Source organism: Mus musculus, chromosome 12 (genome assembly GCF_000001635.26).
Source record: "Mus musculus strain C57BL/6J chromosome 12, GRCm38.p6 C57BL/6J".
Lineage (NCBI taxonomy): Eukaryota > Metazoa > Chordata > Mammalia > Rodentia > Muridae > Mus > Mus musculus.
This window is the reverse complement of record NC_000078.6, coordinates 24074581-24098033: the sequence shown is the minus strand read 5'-3', so window position 1 is coordinate 24098033 and position 23453 is coordinate 24074581. Positions and strand designations below refer to the sequence as shown.

Below are 23453 nucleotides of genomic sequence, written 5' to 3'. Positions count from 1 at the left end.
ATCACTGCATTCTATGATTTTCTCAGGGTGAAGCCTGGCCTAGCACCCTAAAACTGTCTTCAGGTAACTGGGAGTGTCCCTAATTGTACAAGATTAGGGAACAGGATGCTTAATAGGGGTTGGAGTATTCTTCCAAGTCGAAGGTCATGGGTTTGAATTCCCATTCGGCTTGTACCATGGTGAACTCCCTATGCAAAACACCTGCCTTTACCCTTTATCCCTGGCTTCTTAAGGCTGTGAGAAGGAGCACAGACAGAACATGGTCCCTATCATTGCATCCCCAACTAACTGTTCCTACATCTTGTCCTGCTAAAGTGCCCTGGAGGATTTCACTGTCCTGTAGGGGGCGAGCTACCCACACTGTCTCACTGGCCCTTTCCTGAGGTTCTGGTGGGGAATTCAGGGGGTTCTGAGGCTAACGGTGGGATTGGGGAGCAAAAGGGTGGGCTCCCTTCCAGCCGGGAAGCAGTATCCTCGGTTCCACTCCACGCCTTCTGGGCAATGTTGCTAGAGGTCATGGCGGGTGCAGGGTGGGAGCTGGGCATCGCAGCTCAGGAGGGGGCGCGCCCTCGAACCCCAGTACTTCCGGAAGGCAGACGCAACGCAGCAGCCCACAGCCACTGACAGGCCCTGAGCGCTCATAGCCCTCCTGGCTGAGGCCTCCGCTTCCTGGCGGCGCGGTAGCGGCGGGCGACCCGATTGGTGGTCAGGTCTGCGCCCCGCCCTGCCGGGCGGGCCTCCGCGCCCTCCCCAGCCGGGCCCTCCCCTTTCCGCGGGAGGCGTCCCGGACAGTGGCTTGGTGGCGCGCAGTTCCCCTTGACTGTGCGCGCCCGTGTCTGGGCTCTTTTGCAGAGGACTCTGTAGCTGCAGCTCCCGGAGCACAGCGGATAGAGCTGCGGGCTGCGTGCGCCCCTGCTGCCACCGGGCCTGCCGCGGTGGCTCCCGCGCCCCGTGGCGACTTCCGCTCCCGCGCTTCTTTTTGTTCAAGTCCCGAGCGGCGGCGGGGTCGGAGCCCGCGCCTTGGGCGACTGAGGCGGCCGCAGTCCGCGCCCAGGCGCCGTGGCGATGCCGGACCCGATCTCCGTGTCGGAATTCGTGGCCGAGACCCTTGAGGACTACATGGCGCCCACGGCCTCTAGCTTCACCACGCGCACGGCCCAGTGCCGGGACACCGCGGCGGCCATCGAGGAGGTGAGCGGTAGCGTAGCCCGCGCCGGGCGGGAGGCTAGGTTCGCGGGGATCGCGCTGCGCCCTGGGCACCCGGTAGGCTTCCGCGCCTGGTGCCGGATACCCAGTGCCCTCCGGCTGCGCCCACACCCGGGAAAAGTTTCTGGTCCCCCAAAGCCGGACGCAGCCGGACCAGCAGTGCTCGACACAGAAGCCCTTTGTTCCCTGCTCTAGAGAGAGGCTGCTTGGCCACCTTGGGCCTTTTTTGGGAACGCTCCTGTCTGTTCCCATTTCCCTCGCAGGGTTTCAGGTTCTTTGCTCCCATCCTCGGAGAGGTCAACTTCGGCTGCAGAGTCTGTGGCGGCTTGGAGCCGGGGACCCCTGCGAGCTCTGCTCCCCGGAGTGATGGGTCTCCCTGCGTGGACCTCTCCAACTTGTTCCGGACGTAGCCCGGCGGGGGCAGCTGTGGCTTCTGAGCCAACATGTAGAGCAGATCCAGGGACCCCAAGCTGCTTAGGCACGGGTGCCCATCCCATCTTGGGAGGCCTGGCAGTTCCCACTACGTGCCACAGAGCAGCGCTGTAGAGGGATGTGGAGAATGGTCTTTTTGGGGTCCATAAGGTCTTTGGTGGCCTCTTCTGGGCTACCTGTGTGGTGCCTGTTGACAGTATGATCAGCTCCTGTGCCCTTAACCTGGAAAGGGCCTGCATAGTCATTGTATTTAGTGGCTAAGCAGAGAGCTCTCCAGATCCTGGGGAACAGGGACTGCGAGAAGGAAGCAGTTTGGGTTGAAAATTGAAGCAGGCTTGGAAGAGGCTGTGTGAGTCCAGAGACCACGCTGTCCACAGCTTGGGAAAGCCTCACTTACATCATTTTCTTTACCTCCCCAACAGAATTTAGAGTTTTGTGTTTTCGGCTCTGTAGGCTTTGTTAGTCCATCTGGACTCACAAAAGGTAGCTGGAGAATGAGACACACATGTGTAGCAGTAGTGAACCGATGACTACATTTCCTTTGCTCAGAATTTTAACATCAAGGTACATATTTTAAAATACTTGTGTCAGAGGCTGGTGTTCAGAGAGCTTTTAAATTAAGCTATGTCATTGCATCCTTTCCCCTTGCTTGAACAAAGCATTCGCTTTTAGGCTTTGCCTGGGCGGGGGGTGGGGGGTGGTGGGGGGGTGGGGGGGGGGACTAGACTATATTATTCTTTCTTGTAAAATATTTGTCTTTGTAGACCTACACAGTCAGGACTAGACTCAATGAAAAATACTAGGTTCAGCATCCTGCTCTTGGAAGTGAGCTAGGGTATCCGTTCTTCTCCTTCATCCTCGTCTCCTTTCTTTCCTCTCACCCCTCTTCCCAAAGATCTGCTTGTAAATCTTTTGTAGTGAGTTCAGTGAGAGCAGATTGCTTTAGTCCACTTTTCTCAGCCTGGCCTTTAGGTGCCACTGATGTCTTTAATGAGGCAGGTGGGGGATGAGGGGGATGAGAGCCCCTCCCCCATGAGGGCCCTTGAAAAGCACTAGGAAGATAGTCACAGTGTTTTGAAAATACATCATTAATGCTTATGAAAATGATTACATCCAAAAAGGTAGGATTCCCTCTGTGGAAAGGACACTTGTGTCTGATGTCCTTAAAAGACAGCCCATGTTTATAAAGTTAGGATGCTTCTCTCATTGTATTGAATCAGTTAGGTATCAGTAATACTGGCAGATGTTGGAAAGCCTGGCAAATAGGAGTTGCAATTAAAGTTGGCATGGCCTCTCTCTGATTAATTTTAGTTTATTTTGGATGAACCCAAAGCTGCTTTTCCATGCAGTGCAGTAGATTACCCAAGAGCTCAGTTACTGAGTAGATTAAAGAGAGACTGGATTTGGTCATTCTGTTAAATTGCAGGCTGGCTTCACTCAGCCTCCAAAGCAGAAAATGGATTTGAGTTGGAAACAGGGAAAACCTGAACTCTTTGCAGGCTTATCTCATTTTAAGTGAGGCCAGCATCCACTCTAAGCTAATAGTGTGTATGAACTGATTTGAAGGGTGAAAGGATTCAGTGTGGATTACTTAAAATAATGCTTTCTTTCTCCTCCTACATTATAAAATGTTTACTTCCAAAACAAAAAGTTCTTCTTTGTCTAGTGTAATAACACACCATGTTTACAATACTTAAACTTTAAGCAAATGTCTTTTTATGGTCAGATGAGACATTAGGGTAGGTTCTGTGACATACAAAAAGTTACGCATTTCATAGAAATACAACTAAAAAAATAAGTCCCTGGCCTTCTACTTAAATGAGTTATGGAATTAGTAAACTTATCTGATTAACTTTGGCAAACCTGATTGCTTCCAATGGAGAATATGTCTAGCTGTTGTCATTTTCTGACTGAAATAGGCTTTCTTTCTTTTTTTTTTTTAAGATTTATTTATTTTTATTATATGTAAGTACACTGTAGTTGTCTTCAGACACTCCAGAAGAGGGAGTCAGATCTCATTAAGGATGGTTGTGAGCCACCATGTGGTTGCTGGGATTTGAACTTCAGACCTTCAGAAGAGCAGTTGGGTGCTCTTACCCACTGAGCCATCTCACCAGCCCCTGAAATAGGCTTTCTTGACTTGCACACCTGTAGCTAGAATGTCAGTAGTTAGCCAGTGCCTGACCTGTATTACAGGTATCAAACTGTTGTGTTTAATCTCTATCCCTGCTGTGCAGATAAGGAATTTGAGGCTAGGAGATTAGTTCAGGTTATAGACACAGCAAGTGGAGTTTAAACTTGGCTGGATGCTGCTTTCTCAAACTGCATGGCGTTATCTAATGCTTAGTTATGGTGCTTTCTCAAAACTGCCCATAGCTAGATCAGCCACCTCCAAGTCAGGCTCCATCACTTTCCAGTTGTATGAATTGGGATGAGACCCTCTCCGCACACACACTCTTTTACTGTTTTCAGTCCAATTCACAGTCTAGATAATCATGTCTATTTCTGAAGGTTCTGGTACAGTACCCAGTAGACTTAGTAAATGGTAGCTGCTTTACCAGATTTCACTGTAGTTACTGTATAGACCCTGGAATGAGAATGGAGGAGGGGAGAAGAAAATGGATGAATGGATGAAGGTGTGCATATAAATGGAAATTGTTGTCCCTCCCCCTAGGTGTGCCTGTGTGTGGATGGGTGTGTGTGTGTGTGTGTGTGTGTGTGTGTGTGTGTGTGTGTGTGTGTGCCTGTGAGAGTGTGTGTGTGTTGGCTCCTATGCTGACCGAGGCCAGAGGCTGAACTTGCAAAGCTTTCCTGAATCAGTTCCCCACGGCCTGTCTCTGCTTCCCCTGAATCCTGGGGATCCCCATGCAGGTTCACAAGCTTGTGCAGCAAGCACCTGACCCTCTAAGCTGCCTTCCCAGCCCCCATATATTCTCTCTAAGGAGCTTATTGTCTTGGTAACAGGTGAGAGTGTAGGTGGTTTGAAACTTTTCACTTCCTGATGAATTTCTCTGGGTGACTTACTTTGCCCAGTTTGCAAAGTGCAGAGCGCAACTGGTGTCAGCTTTGTGCTTTGGAAATAAGGGAGAAAATAAGTAGTTGTGGCATAAATCTGAAAACTGAGCGGCGCCACCCCCACCCTCTTCCCAGCTTTGATTTTTGTACCTTAGTTTTTTTAAGCCTCTGGTTACTTCAAAATACTCTGGAAATAGAGAAACATTGTGTGCATTCTTGGGACAGTCCTTTTGTTTCTTAGGGCTTCTTCATAGCTCCATTCATTCCTACCCTGCTTATTTGGCATTGATGTAGTTTTAAAAATAAATTTGATATTGACTCTTAAGTATTAAAATATAACTTTTTCCTTCCATGGCCATGAGTCTCTTATTCTGTTGTCCTTGGTTACCTTGGAAATCGCTTTGCTGTTCTAACTGCCAAAGGAGAATGAACATCTGGACTGTACAGACTCCCAGGGGGATGCTGTTCATTGGCCCAGGCTCTGCCCAGCAGTTCCAGTGGGAACTGGCCTTGCATTTGATTCTGAGTTGTAGTCCTTTGTGACGACTTGTTTGTAAACCAGCTCCTTCAGCATCCCAGGCTAACAGATTTTGAATCTATGGTCAGAAGGATGCCCCCTTTTTCTCAGTGTATCCTTAGAAGGGAGTAGGTTAACAGGTGATCATTTTATGCTGCTCTGAAATCTGAATTGGTGTCTCTGGAACGTCTTGAATCAGTTAGGGTGGAATTGGTTTCCCTCCAGCTGAATTCAATTTCTCTTTTATGATTAGTAGTGCAGTTACTATGATACCACTCCTTGTGCATCCCAGCTCTTGCTGTGGTTCATTTGGGACCTGCTGCTGTGTGTTAGGTGAAGGGATTAGACATCTCTTCTCTTTGAAAGAATCTGTGGTTCCGTGGGGAGAAACCGATTCTCCAGGCAGATCAGTGATGTGAGGTCATGTCTGGGAGAGCATCTATGGTGATGATGTAGAGAACAGGAAGACTGGGACCACTTACATGTGATCAGAGCATCTATGGTGATGATGTAGAGAACAGGAAGACTGGGACCACTTACATGTGATCAGAGCATCTATGATGATAATGTAGAGAACAGGAAGACTGGGACTGCTTACATGTGATCAGGGATGTGGATGAAAGGGCCTTGAATGGAAGCCTGGTGTAAGAGGCTCCAAGGTGGTTTAATCCAGTCTTCCATATCTGTGTCCCTACCTTAGGGAAATATTTATCCACTCTTGGGCTGATGATCAACTAGGCCTTTGGTGGAATTTTCCTATCCATCCAGACTGCAGAAGGCTCCTTAGGCCAAGAATTTACAGAGGCCTTTCATGGTGGGGAACTGCACTTTTGGCTTTTGGTCAGCATTGTAGCCCAAGAATGAAATCAGCTCTTTGCTAACATTACTCTGTCTCAGATGCTTGGTGGCCACATTGGTTGGTGGCCACTCTGTTGCATGATGTAGATTCAGGACTTTGTTCTTCATACTTGTAGGAAGTCTTGTTGATGAGCACAGTTTTAGGCCCTTGCAACTGCAAAATGCTTCACCTGACAGCACCAGTCAGTGTGGTGTGCAACTTGCAGAGCCTCAGGTTCCATGGCACAGCTGTGGAAATAGAGGGTGCATTTTAATAGCACTCTCAAGAGCAGTGTGTGCACCAGGGTTTGAAAGTACTGTTGTAGGCTGCCCTGAGTCCTGGCTGTGTTCAGAGTTGCCTGGTGGGGGAGTGGGTGTCTGTGGACTGGAAGAACCTGGTTCTGTCTCCTGAATTCTGATTTCATAAGATTTGGGTGAGGCCTGGAGCTTTTATATTTGTAAAAGGCTCCTCCCTAGTTGATCATCACTGATAGACAGGTGATTATGTCATGTTGTGTGCCAGGTAGTGATGAATCAAGGTTATGCATAACTTGGGGATAGGATGTGGTTTTGGAGGGGAGGAAACTGAAATCAAGACAGGCATCTCTGCAGAGGTGACCTTTGAGCAGTCTGGAATGTAGAGGCTGCCTGCTTGCAAAGACCTGGGCATAGAGGAGTCCTGGAAAAGGGCTGAGATGTGAGCATCAGGGCAGACAGAAGGCCTGTGATCAGAGGTGAGGGAGAGCAGAGGGGCCTGTGTGGAGGGGTGGCTTAGGTCCAGATAGCACTGGGCTTTACCTTGGGGAAAGAATTTGCACTTTGGCTGTGGAGTGGTGCGAAGCTGTTAGAGGGTTTGGGGCTCAGACTCCCATGGTCTGATTTCCTCTTTAGGATTTACTTTTTATTGATTTGTATCTGTGTGTGACACTCAGAATGCAGATGTCCTTAGAGCTTATGCAGCCGGAGTTGTAGGCAGCTGTGAATTGCTTGGTTGTGGGTGCTGGGTATGAAACTTGGTACCTCAAGGAGAGCTGCAAGTTCTCTTACAATAAGCCATTTCTCCAGCCACTGCTTCACAGTTTAAAGACATTTCGGTGCTTGTTCCTAGTCCCAGGAGAGAGGTGGGGAGACCAGCAAGGGAGTAGGGGTTCATTTGGATGCTGCGGTGGTGGCAGTGCAGAAGTGTCCTTTGAACTGGGTGTCATTCCCTGGTACTTGAAGCATGGGTCTCCTATCATCCCCAAGGTAAAAGTGGCACTGTCCAGCATGCCTTAGTGGTAGAGACCAGGTCTACACTGCAGATTGGCTGGCTGGAGGACTTGTATTGAAAGCAGTCTTTTTTGTTTTTGTTTTTTGTTTGTTTGTTTGTTTTTGGTTTTGGGTTTTTTTTGGGGGGGTGGGTTTTTTTGGAGATGGGGTTTCTCTGTATAGCCCTGGGTGTCCTGGAACTCACTTAGTAGACCAGTCTGGCCTCGAACCCAGGAATCCACCTGCCTCTGCCTCCTGAGTGCTGGTATTAAAGACATGCACCACCACACCTGGCTATAATTAGCATTTTTATGAGCTTTAATTCTATGTTAAGAAAATGTGCTTTTGCCAGTTGGTTGCCTAATACCAAATGGTCAGCACCGAAGCCAGACATATAAATAATATTATACAGATTGTGCAGTCTGTGTTTATATGTCTAGGGAATATACATATATGTTTAAAATAACAAAGGAAACTAGAGGTTATGAATTTGAAAGAGAGGAAGTGGGGATATGTGGGTTGGTTTGGAGAATAGAAACGATGAGATTATATTACAATTTCAAAAAATAAAGAAAAGTAATTGTAAAGTAAGAAAGCATTAAATGGGCTCATTTAAGATTATTTCTTTTTGAGAGAGGTCATATTGGCACCATGGAGTCATGTGACTCTGGGTTTCAGCAGTTGACAAAACAGGAGTTCTGACCACTCTTGTTGGTTCTTCAATGTCCTTTCATTGTACAGAGGTGGGTTTCCTTAGTGCAAGCTGGTGTCCATTGAGACTCTGCAGGCCAGCTTCCATTGTTGTCAACTTAGAGGAGCCAAGACTGACAACTCCAGAGATATCAAGTGCTAACCCCTGGGGAGACAGGTAGCATTAGAGGCCCTTTTTTAGAGGCTTTTCTTTTCTTGTTTTACTTTTTAGTCAGGGCTTCAGGGTTGCGTTGAACTCTATGTACCAAATATAACTTTGGCTTTCAGATCCTCCTGTGTCTGCCTCCACCTTCGAAGGCTGCAATTACAGCATGTGTTATCATGTTTGTTTTATGTGGTGCCAGGGATCAAACCCTGGGCCTCTTGAATGTCAGGCAAACATTCTACCAACTGAGCTGCCTCTGTAGCCTCTAGAGGCGTTTACTGAGAGGCCTTCACTGCCACAGAGTGAGTTGTCTAATAATATACCTGGTCCTTTAGGGCTGTGGGTTCCAGAAAACCATCTGGGTTGTGTACATAAAGGCCTCATAGTGAACGGACTCAAGCTGGGTCTTCCAGGCCAGGAGATCTGTGTGTGGTGGCTGCTGCTTCTTAGAGGGGCACAAGCTAAACCATGGCAATTAAGGTAACAGTTAGGAACAGACCTTCCACCTAGGGTTGTCCTAATCATCAGGATATATTCTTCTCAGATCAAAAAAAAAAAAAAAAAAGTCTCCAAAACTAATGCCACAGGAACATGGCAGAAGAGGGGCTAAAAAGAGCATCAGAGGACACATTTGGTAAAACACTTGTTTTCTGGATAAAATGCGACCATTGCACCCTGGGCAGTGCCATTCCATTTATATGCACAAGATCCAGCCTAACAGATATTGAGTAATATTCCATCAGGGAGCACTAAGTGACCTTAGTAATGATGGTGATGGTGATGAAGAAGGAGAGGAGGAGAAAGAGAAGAAGAGGAGGAGGAGGAGGGGATGGAGGGGGAGGAGAAATGGGGAAACTAGGAGGAAAAAGGAGACACAATGGAGACATGAAGGTGGAAGTGTCAGAGAGGATGTACTAAAGGAAGGAATGAGAGATAAAAACAATCGAGATATACTTTGTGCACATATGAAATGGTCAAAGAATAAATTAATAACAAATAAATAATAAACCTTCCAGTCCAGCTCACCCCTGCTTCCTGACCATTGCCTTGCCTCTAACAACCCTAACACTAAGAACCCTAATCCTAACCGTAACCCTCTAATAGTCTAACCCTGAGTCTAACCCTGCTTACTGTGAGGGAAATGTGTTCATTATACCTTTTTAAGTGAGAAACCATTTCTTAATCTTGATCTTTTGAGATCATCAGATCCATCTATAATCTAGGCAATAGATTCTTTTGGCATCCTACATACATAAAAGACAATGAACAGGATTGTTCTTTCATTTTTTATACTTGTCCTATTTTTGTATGTTAGAAAAGGTGATTTGCTAGTTTGATTTTTAAAATTGGCATTGGAAAATACTTATTTCTTCAGAATTCTAGTACATAGTGAATATCAGCTGTAATATCCTGCAACATGAGATAACCCGTCCTTGATTTTTCTAAATTCCCTTGGCCGAGAGCTTTTCTATATTAGGCATTAGAGAGACATTCTATTAAATTTCCTTTCTGTATCCACAGAGATATTCATTCTGATTTGAGATATGTTCATCTAGAGAACCTGTCCTAATACAACTGTGGCTTTTCTCTACTTGGCCACTGATGGCGATGTGCTGGCTATCAAGATGGCTCAACAGTGTTTCCCTTACATTTCTGTCTTTCCTCCCAGGGTTGGTTGGTACCTATCATCTGGGAAAGGGAGCTGCAGTCTCCCTGAGCCCAGCACTGAGCCACAAACAAAACTCTTGTTTCCTAAAATCCCTCTTTAATGTTCATTGCCTGGGCACCCTCCCACTCAGATTGATAACCCCACTGCACCTTGGGTAATGGGCTATGCATGCTCTTCCCCTGGATTTCAGGAAGAAGAAGGCAAGTGCTGTGAGGCAAGCTCAGGCAAGGTCTGAAGTCAGGTCCTGGTAATGCAGGATCATTGCTCACAGAAAACAGGAGCAGGCAGCTGACTAGCCTGAGCTGGAATGTGTTGGGAACTAAAAGGGGGCCCTGGGGAAGAAAGGAAAGGGGAGGAAGGCCCACGCACTGCCAGAGTTCCACCTATGCTCTAGACAGAGATGTGGGAGAGCTGCCATACACTCAACTCAGCCCCATGTCGGCATCTAAGCCTTTGACCCACTCTTTGGGTGTGAACAAGGGGCAGCTCAACCTGGGAGCCCCGGGGCTACTTTCCTAAAGCCCTGGGGTTATGGGAGAGAGGGATGAGGGATGAGAGGTTCCCACACCGGTGAGAGTGAGCACAGTGGATCTGGACTGGAGCACATGAAGGCCTTCCATGGGGAGATTAGAAAGGGCTCATTAGGAGAAAGCCTATCCCATCCTCCAAGCTCAGTGGGCCTTGATGAGCAGAGACATTTTATGGTTTTAGAGCTTTATCATAGAAAGGCAGGGAGAAAGAGAGAATGTAGAAGAGAGAGAGAGGCCCCCCCTAGAAGGCTAGAAGGGGGGGAGGCTACATAGAAAGAGTAAGAGGGAGAGAGGAGAGGAGAGGTCAAAGAGAAAGGAAAGAGGAGAGAGGAGTGCAAGAAGTGAGAGGTAAGAGATTGAAGGAGTGAGAGCAAGAGAGATAGGCGGGGCTGAACAGCCCTTTTTATGGTCTTTACTGTTGCTAGGTAACTGGGGAGGAGTTTAGCCTGAGGTCAGAAGCTTGGGACATTGCCTACATGACTCATAGCCAGGCTTCTCTTCTGGTGGCTGGGGTTGGGGTGGGGGACAGTAACTTAGGCAGGAGCCTGAGTTCCAGAAACATGAGGGAATTGATGCCTTCCTTGTCACATAGGTGAATTATCACCCTCCCGGGTTCAGACCTCCACTCAACTGTAGACCAACCTGTCTGTGCATAGCCCAGTGCCCCACATGAATGTTGAGTTCTCCCCCAGGGCTGGGAGGGGTGAGAGTCCTCTTGGGGGACTGGCTCAAATGCTAATGTAGTGCAAACCACACCTGAGATCTGGAAAAGGTGTGGCCCTGGACTTGAAGCACACTTTAACCTTGAGGAAGGGTGAGACCCACTGGCCAATCAAGGTCTCCACAGGCAGACCTGCCAGTCAGACAAGGAGGTGGGATCGTCCGGGTGCCTTTCCCCAAGTTCACTGTGGCTGTGCAGGCTTGAATGGTTCTCTGTGTCCTGCTCTGAGCTCTGCTGTTGGGTGCTGTGAGAGGACCTCAGGGAAGCTCTGAATTCGAGGCATGGTGAGCACAGGGTTACTGCCCACAGAGGGTAGGGGCAGGGTGCTGAGCAGTGGAAGCTGGGGTGGTGAGTCCTCTCTCGGCCTGGATGGGAAGTATAGGCCATATGTGAGTACCTGTGAGGTCTCTCCTGTTGCTCCTCACTTGTTCCATCAGGGATTGACCTCTGATAACTTCCCTATCATTGCCCATATCGTTTGGACCTAGTTAGGCTGGCTTGTGAAAACAGGGGTGGTTTCTTTGAGTCTGTAGCATACATGTCCAAACCACTTTGTCTTTTAGTATACATTAAGAAGACAGGTAAAAATCTAATAGGTCTGATTTCATACATTATACTTCTTTTTGTTTTGTTAATTTTTTTTCTTTTGCAGTTTTTTCATATTTTTTAGCATCATATGTATAGTGAGTTGATTATTATTTGGCAAAGGGATTTAATAATTTCAGAATTTTTTTGTGGTTTTATTGAAAAATGATAGACCTCTGAGCTGATATTCTTCTATTCCAATCGTTTGTAATTTTCGCCTTCACATATTTTGCAGAAGTCCCAGTTGTTTATTGCCATGAACCTTTTAGAATCCACATTTTTTAACTGAGATATCAATTTTTTTCTCTTCATCTTGAATCCCTGAGATTCTGTCTTTCTTTCCTGTTCTGCGGGTGAACCTTGCCTCTGTAGTTGTCAGTGTACAGGTAATCTCATGTCCTGCTCTTAGGGACTTAGCAACTGCTTATGTCATTTCCTGCCTCCATCCCCTGTGTCTGTTGTCAGGCGTGCTTTATATACATGGACCACCAGCTATAACAGCTCTCTATTTTTGTTCCCTGTCTCTGTTCTCTGCACATGCACACTCTCTGTCATCTCTCCCCTCATGGCTCTCTTTCTCCTCCCTGTCTGTGTGTCTGTCTGCAGGTCCTCTTGTGTACTTCTATCCCTTCCCCAGGTTCTCACTCCTCTCCCTTCCCCCAAACAACCTCTTTTGCACTTTATCTGTTGCATGCTTTAATTTCTCAGACCTGCTGTGATGGGAGAGCTTGGATTTCTTGGTTGCAATTGTTCCTGGCTGTTACTCTCTATGTTGTGAAGAATAAAAATTTTTACTGAACTCTTCTTCACCCCAGAGCCCCGACCCCTCCCATCTAGAGGTTGTTCTCGGAACACTCCTAAACTTTTCACCCCAAAACTCCTCACCCTAAAGTTCGAACCCTCCCAACTAAAAACTGTTCCAAGAACATTTTTAAGATAAAGGCCTCCTGGAACAACCTCAAAATGATAGGACATGACTCCTTAGTTACGTAGATTCCTTTGGCAGAACTCCCTAGTGATGTAAACTTGTACTTTCCCTGCCCAGTTCTCCCCCCTTTTAAGTTTTACTATATAAGCCTGTGAAAAATTTTGGCTGGTCGTCGATTCTCCTCTACACCACTAGGTGCCACTAGGTGTATGAGTTTCGACCCCAGAGCTCTGTGTGCTTTCATGTTGCTGCTTTATTTCGACCCCAGAGCTCTGGTCTATGTACTTTCATGTTGCTGCTTTATTTCGACCCCAGAGCTCTGGTCTGTGTGCTTTCATGTTGCTACTTTATTAAATCTTGCCTTCTACATTTTATGTATGGTCTCAGTGTCTTCTTGGGTACGCGGCTGTCCCGGGACTTGAGTGTCTGAGTAAGGGTCTCCCTTCGGTGGTCTTTCATTTGGTGCGTTGGCCGGGAAACAGCGCGACCACCCAGAGGTCCTAGACCCACTTAGAGGTAAGATTCTTTGTTCTGCTTTGGTCTGATGTCTGTGTTCTGTTTCTAAGTTTGGTGCGATCGCAGTTTCAGTTTTGCGGACGCTCAGTGAGACCGCGCTCCGAGAGGGAGTGCGGGGTGGATAAGGATAGACGTGTCCAGGTGTCCACCGTCCGTTCACCCTGGGAGACGTCCCAGGAGGATCAGGGGAGGATCAGGGACGCCTGGTGGACCCCTTTGAAGGCCAAGAGACCATTTGGTGTTGCGAGATCGTGGGTTCGAGTCCCACCTCGTGCCCAGTTGCGAGATCGTGGGTTCGAGTCCCACCTCGCGTTTTGTTGCGAGATCGTGGGTTCGAGTCCCACCTCGCGTTTTGTTGCGAGATCGTGGGTTCGAGTCCCACCTCGCGTTTTGTTGCGAGATCGTGGGTTAGAGTCCCACCTCGCGCCTTGTTGCGAGACCGTGGGTTCGAGTCCCACCTCGCGTTTGGTCACGGGATCGTGGGTTCGAGTCCCACCTCGTGCAGAGGGTCTCAATCGGCCGGCCTTAGAGAGGCCATCTGATTCTTCTGGTTTCTTTTTTGTCTTAGTCTCATGTCCGCTCTTGTTGTGACTACTGTTTTTCTAGAAATGGGACAATCTGTGTCCACTCCCCTTTCTCTGACTCTGGTTCTGTCGCTTGGTAATTTTGTTTGTTTACGTTTGTTTTTGTGAGTCGTCTATGTTGTCTGTTATCTAAGTGTCTAAGTGTGGCACCGCTGAATTTCTGTCTTTGTTTTTCAGTTCTGAGATTGTGGGTTTGAGTCCCACCTTTGTTACCAGTTCTGGTATTCTGTATTCTGGCAGCTGCCACTATGGGCCGTAAGGACCTAGTGGCTGTGGGAGGACGACGGTCTATGGCCCCACAGGCTGCACCCCTGGAAGACGTTCCAAGGGAGACCCTGGAGAGAGGGTGTTCTCTCTGCCAGAGTGGGAGTGGACGTGGAATCCCACCCCATCAGGAAGGGAGTCGATGTGGAATCCGACCCAGTCAGGCTTCTTTTTCTCTGTTACTATCTTGTTTTTGTTTGTGGTTTACGGTTTCTGTGTGTGTCTTGTGTGTCTCTTTGTGTTCGGACTTGGACTGATGACTGACGACTGTTTTTAAGTTATGCCTTCTGAAATAAGCCTAAGAATCCTGTCAGATCCCTATGCTGACCACTTCCTTTCAGATCCTCAGCTGCCCTGCCTCCCACTCCAACTCCAGAGAGCAGCCAGCGGGTCACAGTGGTCCCGCCCATGGACCTGGAGCCTAGAGAGAAATGAGCTCGGAAATCCGGAGCAAATGAGGGGTGGTCCCTAAAAAGTCAGTGGCCTGGATGTTGTGGCTGCTGAAATAAAAAGAAGAGGAGGCTGTTCGAGTAGCCGGCCAAGAGCGCTGCAGGTTCCCAGGCAGCTTCTCATTCCCCTGTCCCTCCCATCCCGTCTCTTGTTAACAGAAAAACTGCTTTCACTTTAAGATAAGTGCCGGTTGCAGCCAGCTGTGAGAGCTGCACTCCCGTCTCTGCTCTAAAGTTCCCTCATCTCAGAAGGTGGCACCACCCTGAGTTGCTGGCAGTGAGTCTGTTCCAAGTTCCAGTGAGGGAGGCATCCGCCCACTTGGGGCTTCTGTCCAAGGTAAGGAGCACCTGTGAGTCTAACTGCCAGACTCTGATGGGGGTCTCGTCTCTGTGGGACTAGAAAGTCCCAACAATCTGACCAAGGTAATAAGAGTCAGACAAGAAAAAGAGTTAAGGAAACATGAGGCTGACAAAGACAGAGACCAGAGTCAGAATCAGAGCTGTGCTGTGAGACAGAAAGATACGAAAAATAAAATGTTGGCCACAAAAGTCAGGAAAATTAGAAAACTTAGATAGTACCTGGCAACAAAAGAAAGCTTTTGGCTAAAGATCAATGTGTTTAAGAGATAACAAAAGGGGTGCTAATACAGAAGCTGAGTCCTTAGAAGAGTCCGGTGGCCTACCTGTTGAAGCAGCTAGAAAAAGAGACTGTGTTTCATACTCCTCCACCGACCAGTGCAAAACAAGCTAAAAAAGTTCCTGGGCACTGCGGGCTTTTGCAGATTGTGAATTCCAGGTTTGCTGAGTTAAAGAGATAAACAGCCCTTCGTATAGAAAAAAAAAAAATAAAGAACAATCTTACATGGCCTTGGATGCTATTGAGACTGCCCTAATGTTATCCCCAGCTATGGGACTCCTAGATGTGACTGAGAACAAAGGTATTGCCAAAAGAAGTTCTTACTCAGAGATTGGGACCCTGGAAAAAACCTGTGACATACTTGTAAAAAATTAGACCTGGTGGCTGTAGGATGGCCTGCTTGTCTGCACATAGTGGCTTCTGGTCAAGGACGCAGATAAATTGACTCTGAGACAAAACTTGGCACATGTCCTAGAAAGTGTGGTTCAGCCCCCATGACCGATGGCTGACTAACGCTCTTGAAAGCATTATCCAACTGTTCCCCTGACCGATGGACACATTATCAGAGCTTTTTGTTGACTGAACGAGTGACCTTCGCTCCCCCTGCTATCCTCAATCTCACTACTGCCTGAGACTTCACCTACTCATCATTGTGCTGACATTCTGGCAGAAGGAACTCATACTCGAAATGATCTGAAGGATCAGATCAGCCTTGGCCTGAGAGTTTGAACTGGTACACGGATGGCAGTAGCCTGGAGGTTAAAGGTAAGCGGAAGGCGGGGACAGCAGTGCAGTGATGGACAGAAAGCAAGTGATCTAGGCCAGCAGCCTCCCTAAAGGAACTTCAGCCCTGAAAGCTAAACTTGTGGCTTTAATACAAGCTCTATATATACAGACAAAGAGAGCTGTTGACATCTGCAGAAAAAGACCTAAGATGCTGTGGCTAAAAAAAATCAGATGGCAAATCTAACCGCCCAGGCATCCTAAAGAGCAATGATCCTGACAGTCTGAAGACTATCAAGTTATAGACAAATTAAGACTGGTAAAAGAAACCCTGTATGACATAGTAGAAACTGAAGAAAGAAAACTAGTCCTCTCATGAGAAGACAGACCTGACATCTACTGAAAAATAGACTTTACTGAAAAAAATATGTGTATGAATACCTTCTGGTTTTTGTGAACGTTCTCAAGATAGATAAAAGCTTTTCCTTGTAAAACTGAGACTACTCAGATAGTCATCAAGAAGATTATTAAAAATTTTCCAAGGTTCGGAGTGCCAAAAGCAATAGTGTCAGATAATGGTCCTGCCTTTGTTGCCCAGGTAAGTCAGGGTGTGGCCAAGTATTTAGAGGTCAAATAAAAATTGTATTATGTGTACAGACCTCAGAACTCAGGACAGATAGAAATAATAAATAAAACTCTAAACAGACCTTGACAAAATTAATCCTAGAGACTGGGACAGACTTACTTGGTGCCCCTTCCCCTTGCCCTATTTAAAACTGAGAATACTCCCTCTTGATTCGGTTTTACTCTTTTTAAGATCCTTTATGGGGCTCCTATGCCCATCACTGTCTTAAATAATGTGTTTAAACCTATGTTGTTATAATAATGATCTGTATACTAAGTTAAAAGGCTTACAGGTGGTGCAGAAAGAAGTCTGGTCACAACTGGCTACAGTGAACGAGCTGGGTACCCCAAAGACATCTTACCAGTTCCAGCCAGAGATCTAATCTACGTACACCTGCGTCATGCTGAGACCCTCAAGCCTCACTAGAAGGGTCCCTGCCTAGTTCTGTTTACTAATCTGCCTTATTCTGTTTTTGTTCCCATGTTAAAGATAGAGTAAATACAGTATTCTCCACATAGAGATATAGACTTCTGAAATTCTAAGATTAGAATTACTTACAAGAAGAAGTGGGGAATGAAGAATAAAAATTTTTACTGAACTCTTCTTCACCCCAGAGCCCCGACCCCTCCCATCTAGAGGTTGTTCTCGGAACACTCCTAAACTTTTCACCCCAAAACTCCTCACCCTAAAGTTCGAACCCTCCCAACTAAAAACTGTTCCAAGAACATTTTTAAGATAAAGGCCTCCTGGAACAACCTCAAAATGATAGGACATGACTCCTTAGTTACGTAGATTCCTTTGGCAGAACTCCCTAGTGATGTAAACTTGTACTTTCCCTGCCCAGTTCTCCCCCCTTTTAAGTTTTACTATATAAGCCTGTGAAAAATTTTGGCTGGTCGTCGATTCTCCTCTACACCACTAGGTGCCACTAGGTGTATGAGTTTCGACCCCAGAGCTCTGTGTGCTTTCATGTTGCTGCTTTATTTCGACCCCAGAGCTCTGGTCTGTGTACTTTCATGTTGCTGCTTTATTTCGACCCCAGAGCTCTGGTCTGTGTGCTTTCATGTTGCTACTTTATTAAATCTTGCCTTCTACATTTTATGTATGGTCTCAGTGTCTTCTTGGGTACGCGGCTGTCCCGGGACTTGAGTGTCTGAGTAAGGGTCTCCCTTCGGGGGTCTTTCAGTTGCTATGCTGGTGTGTAGCCATCTCTGTTTGGGTGATTATTGACCTAGATACTGGCCTCTGGGTTTGTCTTTTTGGGTGGGAGTTTTGTTCCTTGGTTACTGTTTGATGCATGGATTTGAAGAGAGTGTTCACTGACAGTTTCCTATTTTACTGACCTGTTTGGTGGGTATGGTCAACAGGGGATGCTTTGTGATATTAAAAGCTGGGAGAAGAGACAGGCAGTAACAGAAGATCTTAGTAATCCACAAGGAGACATAGTCAGGAGAGAGGTCATCAGCTCATGGTGTGTAATACAATGTTGGAACAACTGGGAAAATTGAATCTGGGTTAAGAAACCAATCATGAAGTTGATCTATGGAACCTTACCTTGTGTCCTTTCAGGCATGGAATGTGGTAGAACAGGGAGTATCTGCCCGAGTGGGGGCTGAGACACAGGGATGAGGCAGGAATGGATAGGCAGGTGGGAATTGTCTATGGTATCTATAGGAGGCTTGCCCAGGAGGAGAGGAAATTTCCACTGCTACTCTTTTCCAGTGTTAAGGGCAGCTGATATTAGGGTCTGCAGTAACAGATAGTGAGGTAGGTCTTTGGACAAAGTCTAGTCTACAGACAGGCATGGTTGTGGTTAACCAGGAGTTTCTGTCTATAATCAGGGCGTTAGGAACAGAGATGAGTTTGTAAATCCCAAACAGTTTGCTTTTTGAGAATGTACATTTGTACATTCCAGCAAAAATCTCATGACAAAATCCCCTTATCAACAGCCAGTTAAGGTACATCAGCAGGGTCAGCTACATAGAGATAACTAAGACCTCCTATAGAAAACAAAAACAGAAACAGCTTACCCATCATGGTTGTCAGATTTTTTTTTTTTGCCCCCCTTGCTTGGTTCCTGCACATTATGCCAGACATACACTTTTTAAAATATTACAATGTGATTTGTATGCAAACTCCCCACTCTTGTTGTAACTACAATAAATACTCAAAACCTCTAGACTTGATCTCTCAGTTTGTACCTAATGGGAGTTTGACTGCTGAGAGTCCTTGTTACTGAGCTCATAAAAAAGACCTCTGTGTGTTTGCATTGCAATAGGCTCTGTGCTGGTCATTGCAGTTTCTGTGAGTTGGGCATAAAACCTTGATGCTTTGACTGGAACCCCAAGACCCTCAGGACTCCCATCAGAAGGGTGAAAGACCGCTGTTAGGATGCGTCATTATGTTCTTTGTGTCAGTGACCTGTCTTTCAGAACTGTGTCTTTGTACTTTGCTTTTTTATTTTTCTTGAGTACTTGTGGAGGGAGATGAACAAAGTGAATGTGGAACTCTAGGGAAGTAAAAATTCTGGAGAAGAGTTGCAAGGTGTGTCAACTTGACAGAGCTGGAGTTAGCACAGAGAAAGGAGCTTCAGTTGAGGAAATGCTTCCATGAGCTCCAACTGTAAGGCATTTTCTCAGTTAGTGATCAAGGGGGAAAGGTCCCTTGTGGGTGGGACCATCTCTGGGCTGGTAGTCTTGGTTCTATAAGAGAGCAGGCTGAGCAAGCCAGGGAGGCAAGCCAGTAATGAACATCCCTCCATGGCCTCTGCATCAGCTCCTGCTTTCTGACCTGCTTGAGTTCCAGTCCTGACTTCCTTGGTGATGAGCAGCAGTATTGAAGTGTAAGTCGAATAAACCCTTTTCTCCCCAGCTTGCTTCTTGGTCATGATGTTTGTTTAAGAATAGAAACCCTGACTAAGACACTTGGTAATTCCCTTAGTGGCAGCAAGATCAAAGTCTGGATCAGCCTGCTTCAAGGCTGAGGGAGGCTACAGAGCATGAGAGAGTGACCAAGCAAGAAAGCAAGGCAGGAAGTAGTGTTTGTCAAATGTTTTTGCTTTCATTTTCTAGCTTCAGTTTCTAGTCTGAGCTCCCAGTGTGGTGGGCTGTGATCTGACAGAACCATGTAAAACAAACATTTATTACCTGAGATGCTTCTGCTCAGAGGAAACCATCACAGCAGCAGAGTTGCAAGGTAGAAAAACAACAATAACAACAGCAACAGCAACAACAGCAATTGTTTCAAAAGCTGATTTTGCTGCTGGACAGAATCTCTGGTCTCTTTTGAAGGAATATGGAAAATATCAGAAATTGAGATGGCAAAAGTCATAGAAAGCTGTACATGGAGCTTAATCAGTTCTTCCTGTAGGGCCTGGAAGATTGGAGTGTTGACAGTAATGCAGCCACACGAAGTTGAGATCATACTATTTTAGTGGAAAATGGACTGAAAACTTTAGGAAGAGGTCATTTGTGTGATATTTTGGCCAAAAAAAAAATCTTTTGTTCTTGGCTTATGCCCTGAGATATTGAATATTGAGTAAAAATTATTGCTTGATTTGTACATTTTTATTCTATTGATAAGTTTTTGTTCAATCTCCTTATTTCTTTACTCAATTTACATTCTAATCGGTACAACCACCCCATTCCACCTTCCACAGTCCCTCATCACTGACTCCCTTTTATCTACCCAGGGAGGGTGGGAACCACTTGATATCCTGCAACTATGGCATGTCAAGTCTCTGCAGGGTTAGACACATCCTTTCCCACTGAGGTCAGACAAAGCAGCCCAGTTACGGAAAAAATTTGCACAGATAGGAACAGCTTAAGGGACATGCCCTGCTCTGGATGTTGGAGACCCCATGAAGACTGAGCAGCATATCCACTACATATATGGTAGGGGCCTCCATCCCAGCCTGTGTGTGCTCTTTGGTTGGTGGCTCCATCTCTGAGAGTCTCCTAGGTTCCAGGTTAGTTGACTCTGTGGGTCTCCTCATGGACTTCCTATTCCTTCAGAGGCCGTCAATTCTTTCCCCAACTCTTTTAAAATACTCCCTGAGCCCTGTCCAATGTTAAGCTGTGGGGCTCTGCATATGTTTCAGTCAGATGCTAGATGGAGACGCTCAGAGGACAATGATGCTAAGCTACTATCTGCAAGTATAACAAATTATCCTCAGTAATGCCAGCCTTGGTGCTTGCCCAAGAGATGGGTTACCAGTTGGTCAGGGTATAGTTTGGCCATTCCCTCAGTCTCTGTTTCAACTTTGTGGCTGCCTTACTTGCAGACAGAACAAATTTTGGGAGGAAAGGTTTTTGGTTTTCTTGGTGTACTGAACACTTCACTGGTGGTTCTGCCTGACTGCAAGATGTCACCTCTTCATGGTCCATAACTCAATGCTATATATCTAAGCTAAGATCACCTCCCTAGCTGCATTTGTGCCCTCCCATTCATAGTCTCAGGCACATTCTATAGATGCCCCTACCCTAACCCTGCTCCCTCCCAGCATCTTCTGATTTCATTTCATTTTCCTAGCTCTCTGGCCTTTCCTTGTCTCTTACCTGTTCCTAACACTCCCCTTCTTCTTTCTTAACTACTGTCCCATCCAGTTCTCTCCCTTCCATCTGCCTCTTCTGTCTCTTTCATACCCCGTTCTGAGTGAGATTCAACCAAGCTCATTTGTGCCTTGTCTTGATTAGTTTCTTTCGTTCTATGAAGTGCAGTGTGGATATTCTGTTCTTATGGTTATTATTCACTTGTAAGTGTGTACGTACATGCATGTCGTTTTGGGCCTGAGTTACCTCATTCCAGATATTAGTTTCTAATTCTACCCATTTCTCTGCAAAATTCATGATGTCCTTTTTTTTTATACCTAAATAGCATCCCATTTTGTAAATGAAACATGGTTTTTGTGTCCACATTTCAGTTGAGGAACATCTGCATTCTTTCCTGTTTCTAACTGTTATGAATAAAGTGGCTATGAACTTAGTGGAGCAAATGCCCTTGTGGGTATATACCTATGAAGGTACCCTGAGTGTAGTACTTCCTCCTGCTTGCTATGTTTTAAATTAATGGAAGGAGTTTTCACAGTGTATCCTCATCCCAGGATGGAACCTTAAACAAAACCTGCTGCAAATGTGGTCCAAGGGAGGCAGGGTCCATTAATTTAGAAGCCAAACTTCACAGGATCATCCATATCGTGCCGCTTCTGGAAACTGAAAGATGAAAATAGCATGGTCATAGATTCTTTCTCTATGGTTTCAGTTTAGCACCACTCCAGCCATCTTTTGACAGAGTCAGGATCCCACAAAAGACTCTGTGAGAGTTCCTTGCATTTAAGTGGTGAGGTTGATGCTTGAGTTGCATTTTGTGACCACAGGTTGTGGAGAAAACTAACACATTGAGAAATCTGCCATGGAGAGATGCTTACTGGGAGATGAAGTACCCAAACTGAGAGATGTATGAGAAGTTACAGGAAGAGCACCATCTATGCCTTAAGCAATTGAAGTCCAATGTGTTTGAGACAAAGCTATAGGATTTGGTGTTTGCCCTGCTGTTTTTTTTGCCTTTGTCCAATCTTCTCTCCCTATGTGCACATTCCTATCAATTGGAATGGGAAGGGGTATTCAGTGCCATTTTGTGTTGGAAAGATATAATTTGCTTTCTGATTTTGCAATATGTAGCTGTCAAGATATTGTCTTGAGTGTCAGCAGAGACTTTAGACATTTGAACAGTGCAGGAGGAGCCTTTCTAGATTCATCTTGAGGAAGATGAAAGTGTATATACACTCAAAATTTCCTTTTCCTTTCTTTCCTTTTTTTTGTTTATCTTATAATTTAGATATTCATTATCACCCTGATCACTGTCCCTACTCTATGTCCCTGCCCTCACAGACTCCATTAGGGCCCCCTGTCTAACCCCTGGGCACATAGGTTATATTCTATTTTTTTTAGCATGGCATATGCTCATGACATCAATACTGCCTGAGGCTTCAGAGTCATTGGATTCTGGGTGTTGATGTTTCCCCAAACTCTTGTGTTTGTTTTGAAATTTTTAAATAAATAGGAGTGTTTTGGCTGTGTGCCTTTAAAATGAATATCATGTGTGTCACATCGTTAGTGTTGTTGGAACGTGGACTCAGAACTCCTGTTCATAAAACCATGGGTCACGTAAATGCTAGTAATTGACCACTGTTATCTGGAAGACCAGCAAGAGCTTTCCACGGCTGAGTTATAGCTCTCTCCTGCTTTATGTTGCTTTTTATGTTCAACACTTATATTACTAATATTTTCATCTGTCCATTGGTCCACTAAATGTGCCTTGATTGCCAGTAAAGTTTTACTAATGGTGCAGTTTAAACTGGTACACTTCCTGTTTCTGCTAGATGAGTACAGAAGTGCAGGGAATGTATACTTCTTTGTAGGAACTGTAATACACAACCGAGTTCTTCCTATCATTTTTGTCTCCCTGGTTGATTTTTGCAGTGGAGTAAGGGTCTTAATATGTAACTTTTGCTGTCCTGGAATGTGTTACATAGAACAGACAGGGATCCAGCTCAATGACGTATACCTGCCCGTGACTCTGGGATTAAAGACATGAACAAATACACCCTGCTTGTCCATAATTTTTCTAGTTAGTGATTCATCATACAATTTTTAGGATGTGTCCTCAGTACTGTTGATGTGTTTCGCCCTACATCTCAATCTCAATTGGAATTCCTCTCGAAAGACTTTACCCTATTTATTTAAAATGTTCATAAGCAACACAGGTGAACCTTCAACTCAATTTCCTTTAAAATGTTATGGTACTTACATTATGACGTCTATGTCCAGAAGTCAGTGGAGGAAGTACCAGAATTACATGAATATATGGTCAAGGAATCGTACATTTACTTTACAGTGATGTCAGTACCTTGCTTTGTGATGTACACATGTATGGGATATTTTAGGATGCAGTGACTTATGATGATGTGCATGTGAACTTCACTGGGGAAGAGTGGAAGTTGCTGGATCCTTCCCAGAAGAGTCTCTACAAAGATGTGATGCTGGAGACCTACTGGAACCTCACTGTTATAGGTATGACTGTGAATTTTCTTTTGCTTTTCAAAATAGTGGGA

At 45.8% G+C, this 23453-nt stretch overlaps 1 protein-coding gene across 2 annotated transcripts in view; it reads left to right on the top strand.

The window, feature by feature from the left end:
* The first annotated feature begins 777 nt into the window (after positions 1 to 777).
* Positions 778 to 23453, top strand: part of 9030624G23Rik (RIKEN cDNA 9030624G23 gene) — a 53729-nt gene continuing 31053 nt past the window's right edge. For both annotated transcript variants that reach the window (NM_001256489.2, NM_001382819.1), the window contains exons 1-2: positions 778 to 1191; positions 23286 to 23412. In NM_001256489.2, the coding sequence (NP_001243418.1) occupies positions 1066 to 1191; positions 23286 to 23412 (253 nt within the window). In that variant the 5' untranslated portion in view covers positions 778 to 1065. The remainder of the gene's footprint in view (positions 1192 to 23285; positions 23413 to 23453) is intronic.